This window comes from Triticum dicoccoides, chromosome 4A (genome assembly GCF_002162155.2).
Source record: "Triticum dicoccoides isolate Atlit2015 ecotype Zavitan chromosome 4A, WEW_v2.0, whole genome shotgun sequence".
Lineage (NCBI taxonomy): Eukaryota > Viridiplantae > Streptophyta > Magnoliopsida > Poales > Poaceae > Triticum > Triticum dicoccoides.
The window spans coordinates 555,489,844-555,500,555 of NC_041386.1; the positions used below are offsets into that span (position 1 = coordinate 555,489,844).

General features: G+C 47.6%; 1 protein-coding gene across 1 annotated transcript; it reads left to right on the forward strand.

The window, feature by feature from the left end:
• Window positions 1–2,373: 2,373 nt before the first annotated feature.
• LOC119286729 (pentatricopeptide repeat-containing protein At4g31850, chloroplastic-like) lies at window positions 2,374–6,056 on the forward strand. The gene is made up of 2 exons (XM_037566173.1): window positions 2,374–2,460; window positions 2,561–6,056. The coding sequence occupies exon 2, from the start codon at window positions 2,585–2,587 to the stop codon at window positions 5,855–5,857; it is 3,273 nt and encodes a 1,090-aa protein (XP_037422070.1). The 5' UTR covers window positions 2,374–2,460; window positions 2,561–2,584; the 3' UTR covers window positions 5,858–6,056.
• Window positions 6,057–10,712: the final 4,656 nt, after the last annotated feature.

Here is a 10,712-nt window from a genome sequence, read left to right on the forward strand (position 1 = left end):
CCGTCCAAGCCACGCCCGCCTTGACTAACACATACAGTAAGCGCTACTAGCACCTAGCTAAGCACATGGATGCGCCATGCCGGCTTGCTTGAAGGCAGTGGCGGAGCTTGCAGCAAATTCCTGGGCGGGCTGGGTAGGCTAAATTGCATGAAATTGGTTTTTCCCCGGCCCATGGGCCGGCTATAATAGGAGGAGGTGGTGCAAAGCTGGGCGGGCCATGGCCCATGTAGCCTTGCTGAAGCTCCGCCACTGCTTGAAGGTGTTCAGCTCTACATCGCCGCAGACTTGATCAGAGCAGGGCCCCATGGAGGCCGCCGAGCCCAGCTTGTTGTTGGCATCGCTGTCGCCCGCGGTGGCGTTGCTTGTGTTCAGCTGCCATGGCCGGAGCCGGCGCCACGCCCGGTTTCCGCTGTCGCTGGCGACGATGACGAGAGCGCGGGGGAGGCAGCGAAGACGAGGCGGCCGGCCCAGAGGCTCTCTGAGAGGTGACGGGTGCAGCAAGATCCTCAACAACGGCCAGCTCAAGCTCGTCCACGACCGCGGCGAGCCGGGCGCGGCCACGGCCACCGCGGTGAGCCGGGCACGGCCACGGTCGCCGAAGCTGGTGGTGGACACGATGGGCAGTGAAAGCTCCAGCGCGCTCGAAGTGTTTGACGAAATGTCAAGCCTAACCTGATGGCTGTTAAGTTTTGTTGTTAACGCTGGTAATCATATGCATATATGCAACCAAACGCCGGGTGCAAATTGCATCTCCATAACAATACCCCTAATGCAGGCAACCAATCACTAGGTCATCTATGTTTTTTGCCCTGTTTTTGCTTATCAGGCCCTTCTCAGCCTGGCTCGTTTTTTTCCTATGAGTCAGGCCCGGCAGCGAAAGCAACCAAATACGCCCTATGTCTTAGCCCGGACGGCGGGACGGCGGCTTTGCCCCAGTTTATGTATGATTTTGATCAGGTTTTTTCCTTTTTTCTTTTGGAATCTGATTGGGGAATCCGGATTTTTACCTGCGTATGACGAGTGGCAAGCATTAGGTCATGGTGTACACTATCATTTTGGCAAAAAAAAAATAGTAATAACTTTTCTAGAAACACAATACAGATGCCCTGCTTACAAATGTGTATGCACGCTCACCATACGAACACACACACTATGCCTATAAGCACTAGTGGCTAGGCGCCTGGGCCTGTTATGCGAACAGTGAAAGTTGGGTGCGCATTTCTTCATCTTTATCTCAAACAAGAAAACTTTTTCGCATCGCGTGGTATCCATCGAGAAAAACTAGAAACTTTTCTCAAAAGGAAAAACAGTCTCACTTTCAAAAATAATTTTAAAAAATAAAAAACTTTTTACCGTGGCTAATCTGACCGTCCGCCCTTTCACTCCGCCTTAGTGGGTTTGATCTCCGGGAAACTTAAGCCGGAATGGCACCTCGTAGTTGACGCACACGTCATATCTTTGAAAGAATATCGCCAACATCGTATTAAGTCTAGGACTTGAACCCTGATGGGCAGATTCTATCACAAGAAACTTAACTACCTGATATGCTTGTTCACAATAATAACTAAATTAGTCATATATTAAAATTATGATATTAAAAAACTGCATACCATATATTTGTTACATAAATATAATTGTGTCTGCAGGCACAAGGTCGTGTGTTCAAGGAATATTGATTTCAACCATTTTTCTCTCTCCTTACATAGTCTACAATTTTAGATTTCAACCATCTTCCTACTATTATTTCATCTTAGATCTTCTACTGGAGGAGAAGTAATGACTCTTCTCAACCTTTTTTTCAAGAGTACCATGTCAAAGGTATACCATAACTTTATAGAAGGCACAAATGTCATTTCTTGTTGTAGCTTTGCGTAAATGGCTTGCTATATTACTTGAGCAGTAATTGTTGATACAAGTGATGGACGATGTCATTAAATTGTTTTTTCAGTATGTGAAGACCCGTTGTGTTAAATTGCGAGTTTGTATCGATGTTTTGGTATATCACTAATAAAGACGACTATTTCTTTAGTAGGAAACGACATCCCAGACGATACTTCATCGATCTTTAAACTCTGTAAGTCCGATTCGACCTTTGGCAGAGTGCGTGGGGGTGATGTGAGTGTGGGTGCATGCATCCATATTGTAATCGATGTTTCTAGAAAATGTCTTTTGATTTTTATTCTTATTTTTTTCGAGGCAATGATTTTTATTCCTATGTTCTATAATCGCAGCTTCGAACACCAATTCCTGAAAATCATATCCACGATGGACCCATGGTTGTCCTGGGCCCAAGAGAAATATCCTAGAGGACCAGAATCCAAGTTTTTTCTTGAAAGGAGAGGAAAAAAACATCCTCGTCGTGTGGCTTCCCGGTGAGGTTTGGTTCCTGGTTCGTTATCTCCCCACCGTCTCCCACCTCCGTCCACCGCCAGCCTCCATTTCCACCGCCAGCGCCACCAGGTGAGCTCACGGGGACTGAAGACCCGCACTGCAATCTCCCAACCCAGTATTCATCTCGTCCTCTGAAATTCCCAGCTGTTGCCTGCTTCCGCTGCCACAGGAGAACGGGGGGCGGGCGGGCGCCATGGAGCTCTGCTGCTCGGGGGTCGCAAGCGGCGGCGGCGGGGCCGGTGCCGGGACACCTCGGGCACAGAAACCCAGGACTCCTCCCGGGTTCCTGACTGCCCCGCCCAGCAGGCGGCCGAGCAGCCGCGCCGGCTGCCGCCAGCTCGCGGCGCCGCCCTGCGGCGAACGAGTGGGCCGGCCCGGCGACGCGGGCAACGTCGTCCACATGCTCAGTTCGGCCGCCGCCGCCGGCCCGGAGGAGGCCCTCGAGCTGTTCAGGTCCGTCGCGCGGCAGCCCAGGGTCGCCCACACCACGGAGTCGTGCAACTACATGCTCGAGCTGATGCGCGCGCACGGCCGGGTCGGGGACGTGGCCCAGGTGTTCGACCTAATGCAGAGGCAGATCGTCAAGGCCAATGTGGGCACCTTCTGCACCGTCTTCGGGGCGGTCGGCGTCGAAGGGGGCCTCCGGAGCGCGCCGGTGGCCCTGCCGGTGATGAAGGAGGCCGGGATTGCCTTGAACGCCTACACCTACAACGGCCTCATCTATTTCCTCGTCAAGTCTGGCTTCGACAGGGAGGCCATGGAGGTGTACAAGGCCATGGCGGCGGATGGCGTCGTGCCGACTGTCAGGACCTACTCCGTGCTGATGCTGGCGTTTGGGAAGAGGAGGGACGCTGAGACTGTTGTTGGGCTGTTGGGCGAGATGGAGGCTCGTGGAGTGAGGCCAAATGTGTACAGCTACACCATCTGCATCCGGGTTCTTGGACAAGCGGGAAGATTAGAGGAGGCGTACAGGATTCTTCGCAAAATGGAGGAAGAGGGGTGCAAGCCCGATGTTGTCACCAATACTGTGCTTATACAGATTCTCTGTGATGCCGGGCGACTTGCTGATGCCAAGGATGTATTTTGGAAGATGAAAGCGAGTGACCAAAAACCTGATAGAGTGACCTACATTACTCTCCTAGACAAGTGCGGCGACAATGGTGACTCGCGGTCAGTAAGTGAAATATGGAATGCTTTGAAAGCTGATGGGTATAACGACAATGTTGTTGCTTATACTGCAGCTGTCGATGCATTGTGCCAAGTTGGGAGGGTCGATGAAGCCTCAGATGTTTTCGATGACATGAAACAAAAGGGTATCGTACCTCAGCAGTATTCATACAACTCCTTGATATCTGGATTTCTTAAAGCTGATAGGTTTAACCGTGCTCTGGAGCTGTTCAACCATATGAATATTCATGGTCCTACTCCTAATGGCTACACACATGTTCTGTTCATAAATTACTATGGAAAATCTGGCGAATCTCTGAAAGCACTTAAAAGGTATGAGCTTATGAAGAGCAAAGGAATTATTCCCGATGTTGTTGCTGGTAATGCTGTATTGTATGGTCTTGCTAAATCTGGGCGGCTGGGAATGGCAAAAAGGGTCTTCCATGAATTGAAAGCTATGGGAATTTCTCCAGATAATATCACCTACACGATGATGATCAAGTGTTGCAGCAAGGCATCGAATGCTGATGAGGCCATGAAGATCTTCTCTGAAATGATCGAGAACAGATGTGCTCCTGATGTTCTTGCAATGAATTCTTTGATTGATATGCTCTACAAGGCAGGCAGGGGAAATGAAGCCTGGAAAATCTTCTATGAACTGAAAGAAATGAACCTTGAACCCACTGACTGTACTTACAACACACTTTTGGCAGGATTAGGAAGAGAAGGTAAAGTCAAGGAGGTAATGCAACTGCTTGAAGGAATGAACTCTAATAGCTTTCCACCTAATATAATAACGTACAATACTGTTCTGGATTGTCTCTGCAAAAATGGGGAGGTGAACTATGCACTGGGCATGCTTTACAGTATGACGATGAACGGTTGCATGCCTGACCTTTCATCTTACAACACTGTGATGCATGGTCTTGTTAAAGAGGACAGATTTGATGAGGCATTCTGGATGTTTTGTCAGATGAAAAAGGTTCTTGCTCCAGATTACGCAACAGTGTGTACTATCCTCCCGAGTTTTGTGAGGAGTGGATTAATGAAGGAAGCTCTGCATATTGTTAAAGAATATATTCTTCAACCTGATTCTAAAGTGGATAGATCTTCGGTCCAATCACTGATGGAAGGGATACTGAAGAGGGATGGTACAGAGAAGTCAATTGAGTTTGCTGAAAACATAGCATCAAGTGGCATTCTTCTGGATGATTTGTTTTTGTGCCCAATAATTAGGCACCTTTGCAAGCATAAGGAGGCTCAGGCGGCACATGAACTTGCCAAGAAGTTTGAGAATTTTGGTGTTTCGCTAAAAATTGGGTCATATAATGCTCTTATTTGCGGCCTTGTGGATGAAGACCTGATTGATATCGCTGAAGAGTTGTTCTCTGAGATGAAGAGACTCGGATGTGACCCTGATGAGTTTACTTACCATTTGATTCTCGATGCCATGGGGAAGTCAATGCGGATTGGGGATATGCTGAAAGTCCAAGAAGAGATGCATAACAAGGGATACAAATCAACTTATGTTACCTATAACACAATCATTTCGGGTCTTGTAAAATCAAAAATGTTGGACGAGGCTATAAACTTATACTACCAGCTGATGAGCGAAGGCTTCTCTCCCACCCCATGTACATATGGTCCTCTTCTTGATGGGCTGTTGAAAGATGGAAATGTTGAAGATGCAGAAGCTCTTTTCGATGAGATGGTGGAGTGTGGCTGCGAGCCCAATTGCGCCATCTACAACATTCTGCTCAATGGATATCGATTAGCAGGTGACACAGAGAAAGTTTGTGAGCTCTTTGAGAACATGGTGGAGCAGGGGATAAACCCAGATATAAAATCATACACAGTTGTCATCGACACCCTCTGCGCAGACGGGCGGTTGAATGATGGCCTGTCTTACTTCAAACAGCTGACAGATATGGGACTTGAGCCTGACCTCATCACCTATAACTTGCTCATACACGGTCTAGGTAAATCTGGAAGACTAGAGGAGACACTCTCCCTCTACAATGACATGGAGACAAAAGGAATCGCCCCGAACCTGTACACGTACAACTCACTGATCCTCTACCTGGGAAAAGCAGGGAAGGCCGCTGAAGCCGGCAAAATGTACGAAGAACTGCTGGCGAAAGGCTGGAAGCCCAATGTTTTCACATACAACGCCCTTATCCGAGGGTACAGTGTTTCTGGCAGCCCTGAAAATGCCTTTGCGGCCTACGGTCGGATGATTGTTGGAGGGTGCCGGCCTAATTCGAGCACCTACATGCAACTTCCAAATCAAATGTTGTAACTGACAAGTTAGTTACTGTGTGAACTGCTTTCTGTATACTCCTGTTCTATAACTGGGGAAATGATCAACCGTAGATAGTGATCAGCAGTGACGCATCTGAGAGTACTCCTAGATTGCATTCTGCACTAATGCACCATTTTTGCTGGCAGAAATTTATGCCATACGATACACAGTTTACGGGGATCGTCTTTGCCATCTTCGCTTTCAGTGTTTCTTCTTCTTTTGACTGCCTTTTCCCCAACAGCGATCGGTCCTTCATACGCCATCTGCTTTCCTGATGGTGTTCTCCTTAAGCTGGTAGCTGAACTTGGACTTATTTGTTCTAGCTGTCAGTTGGTATGTTGATATGTTGACGCTCTGTTCGGTATCATCCGTAGGGTCCAGCTTATGACATGTTTTGCGACGAAAACAAACGGAAGTGCAGAGAGGGCTGATGATGGACCCGCACATATCGGATCAAATGAGCCCAGGAATAAACAAAAAAATCATTAAAAGTACTAAATAAATCCAAAAAGTTCTGTTTTTTATGGAGAAAGATGTGAGTGTGTGTCCGTGCCAGATTTCAGAGCATTTGAATGTCTGAGTAGCTCTCAGCAAAAAAAACAATTTTATGAAAATATTTACTGTTTGGACCCGATTTTGCTTTTTTCCAAGAGCTATTCAAATATCCAAATGCTTTGAATTTTTTGCACGCACCTCATACACTCAAACACCTCCCATGGAAAAAAACATTTTTTATTTTTTCTAAAATGTTCAAATTTTACTGTTCACCGAGTGCAGATGAGCCTGGATGCAAAATTAGATATTCGGCCAACTAAGCATCTTTAGCAGATCCCCTTAGACTCAAATTTATGGCCCGGAAGTAACTTTTGAGGAGTTAATGCATCTTCAATGTCGTCCATCAAAACAGACACCCTAACGTCTGCGGACACGTCTAGACATATCCGTGAGTAGTGGATATGGGGGCGGCATCCAGTCCTATACACCAAATGTCTGTCCTTGTTTTTTTAATCCTATATCCAAAGTACTTAAAATATGTAAGATAAATATCACTCTTCGTCCATAATCATGTTGTACAAATATTTCAATGCAACGACTATAGATGTTTTGGCTAGTTTGGATGGTGAGTTTCACGTTAAACTCCATATTCGCAACAAGGCCGACAACTTCACATGGACCCTCTCGCCGTGTATGGGGCAGCCTAAGATGAGTTCAAGGCCGATTTTCTCCGTGAATTGGTTAATCTAGCAAAAGATAATCCCTATACCGTTCTTATAGGTGGGGATTTCAATTTGCTTCGATTTTCAAATGAGAAAAGCAGCCATAGGTTTGATAATCATTGGCCTTTTCTTTTCAACATTGTCATCGACATTCTAGATCTAGAGATGTTTTCAAGATTGGAAGACATTCACTTGGGCGAACAGTCTTTTAGAACCAACATATGAGAAACTAGACTGCGTATTAATGGATACCGACTGGGAATCTAAAGTTCCTATGGTGTTTGTGAAGGAAATATGCCCTCGACACAATAATAAAGTTGTTATTTATATGTAACACCCTCGATGCGACTATATCTCCCACGTGTCGAGGCACGAATTAGAGGCATAATCGCATTGAAGGCATATGTCGCAAGTTAGGCAATCTTCACAACATCCCATGTAATAAGAATAATAAAGGGGAGATAACATAGTTGGCTTACACTCGCCACGTCAATCAAGTACATAAATAACATTACATCATCCAAACACTCATGGCCCGACTACGGCGCCAAAATAAAAGAGAACCCAACATGCGACAACGGTCCCAGTCACCCCCAACTGGGCACCACTACTGATCATCGGGAAAGGAAACATAGTAACGTTGAGAGTCTTTGTCGAACTCCCACTTGAACTCAAACGCGTCTCCTGGAGCGGAATCATCAGGCCCTGCATCTGGTGTAATAGTAATCTGTGAGCCACATGGACTCAGCAATCTCGCACCCTCGCGATCAAGACTATTTAAGCTTATAGGTAAGGCAAGGTAAAATATGAGTGGAGCTGTAGCAAGCGACTAACAAGTATGGTGGCTAGCTTATACGCAAAAGAGAGCGAGAAGAGGAGGCAAAGCGAGAGCGAGAAACTAGAGAGCAACCTGCGCAAACATTACTCCAACACCGTGTCCACTTCCCGGACTCCGCCGAGAAGAGGCCATCACGGTAACACACTTAGTTGATTCATCTTAATTAAGTTAAGGTTCAAGTTATCTACAACCGGACATTAACAAATTCCCATCTGCCCATAACCGCGGGCACGGCTTTCGAAAGTTCAAATCCCTGCAGGGGAGTCCCAAATTAGCCCATGACAAGCTCTCACGGTCAACGAAGGAATAGACCTCCTCCCAAGACGTTCCGATCAGACTCGGTATCTCGGTAATTCAAGACACTTCGACAGGTTAAAACAAGACCAACAACACCGCTCGAATGTGCCGACAAATCTCGATAGGAGCTGCACATATATCTTTCTCAGGGCACACTCAGATAGGTCAAGCTACGAGTAAAACCAACCCTCGAGTTTCCCCGAGGTGGCCCCACAGGCTGCCCGGTTCAGACCAACACTCAGAGGGAGCACTGGCCCGGGGGGGGGGGGGTTAAAATAAAGATGACCCTTGAGTCTGCAGAACCCAAGGAAAAGAAAAGGCTAGGTGGCAAATGGTAAAACCAAGGTTGGGCATTGCTGGAAAAGCTTTAATCAAGGCGAACTATCAAGGGGTTCCCATTATAATCCAACCGCGTAAGGAACGCAAAATCCGGGAACATAACACCGATATGACGGAAACTAGGGCGGCAAGAGTGGAACAAAACACTAGGCGAGAGGCCGAGCCTTCCACCCTTTACCAAGTATATAGATGCATTAAGATAACATAGCAATATAATGATATCCCAACAAGTAAATAAAAGATGTTCCAACAAGGAACGGCCTCCAATCTTCACCTGCAACTAGCAACGCTATAAGAGGGGCTGAGCAAAGCGGTAACATAGACAAAAAACGGTTTGCTAGGACAGGGTGGGTTAGAGGTTTGACATGGCAATTTGGGAGGCTTGAAAGCAAATGGTAGGCATCGTAGCATTTGCTAGCAAAAGAGCGAGTAAACTAGCATAGTAAAAATAGTAGTGATTTCGAGGGTATGATCATCTTGCCCGAGATCCCGCAAGGAAGAAGAACGAGTCCATGAAGAAGACAAACGGACGTAGTCGAACGGGTCCTCACAAACGCAACGTTATCGGAACCAACCCGAAGAAGTCACACCGGAAAGAAGCAAACAATCATGGTAAACAACCACGACATGAACATGGCATGATGCACAATCGAGTATGATGCATGTCCGGTTTAAATATGCATGGCATGGCAAAGTGCACAAACAAAACTACAAATTAAGTGGAGCTCAATATGCAACGGGTTGCATATTGACGAAACACCACATCAATTATTTAGTTCTCTCCCGGTTAGGTACTCAACAATATTAAATATTGTTAAACATGGCAAGAGGGTGAAGCAAATGAAAACTACCCATCTAGTCAAGTTTAAATGAGGCAGGAAACAACGACCAACAATTCCGGAAACTCCTCATATGCATGTTTTTGGTTATGGTACTGTTCTACCCTAATGATTATTTTAGAGTTGTTAAACATGCAAAGTAAAACCACCATGTTAAACTAGGCATTTTTCTACCCCATTTACATATAAAGTTTGTTAGATTCGGAGCTACGGTTATTTAGTTATGAATTACAACATTTTAGCATGGCATAAGAGTAAATTTAATCAAACAACATTTTAAACATTTCAAACATAGATGAAAGTTGCATATTATTAAACTAGACAAAATTCTAAGCAAATTTCATATATAAAACATTTTAATCTGATGCACAGTTGTGAAGTTATTAAATGCATGAAGCATGAGGGTTGTTCTGTAAAACTGACATCTCTGGATAAATAGGAAAAACCCCAGAACAGAAAAAAAAAGTAATGGGCCGAAACTGACTGGGCCAACAGAGTTTAGGAGAGTGGCTGGAGGGAGCTGCTCACTTTGGGCCTTCGGGCCGGCTGAACCAAAACAGGGGTGGTGCTGGGCCGCAGCAAGCTGCAGATGGGCCGATCGACGCAGGGCCCACCCGAACGAACGCGGATCTGTTCGTCCTCCCCGTGTGCCCGCATGAACAGGGAGGCCATGGCGGTGCCGGCGCAAGAGGCGGGGAAGGTGGATGGCGGGAGGCAGCGAGGATGGCCGGATCCGAACAAATCCGAGCGGTGCGGATCCATTCCCGGCGGTGGGAGGCGACTCCGACGCGGTGGAGCTCCAGCGACGCGGGCGTGAAGCTTCAGGCAAACCTGGCATTCCTAAGTAGGGAGAGAGGAGCCACCATGAGAGACACGGAGAGGGAAAACTGAAGGAGGAAAGGTCGCGGGGCGGATCTGGCCTAGGGGCTCCGGCGGCTACGCTCACCGGCGACGACTGGTCGGTGGAGGAGCTCCTCGGAACTGCGGCGGCGGGGTCGAGTGGGGGAAACTCGGGAGGAGCGGGGCGAGCGGATGGTGCGTGCGGGGCACTCGGGCCTAGATCCGGACCAGGCGGGCCCCGATCTGGGTTTCGCGGGCCTCGCGCGGGCTGCGACGGCGTGGGGAGGCCAGGGGCGACGTGGAGGCGCATGATTGGAGGGGAGCGCGGTCTGGTGGTGGCGCGGCCAACTGTGGCACCGACAAGTGGCGGAGAAGGGGCGGCCGGTGCTGAAAACGAGGTGGGAGGTGGCGGCTGAGGGTAGGGGGAGGCTAGGTTGCCTGAAATGGACAAGGGGGTGTCCATATATAGCCAAAAGAGCTAG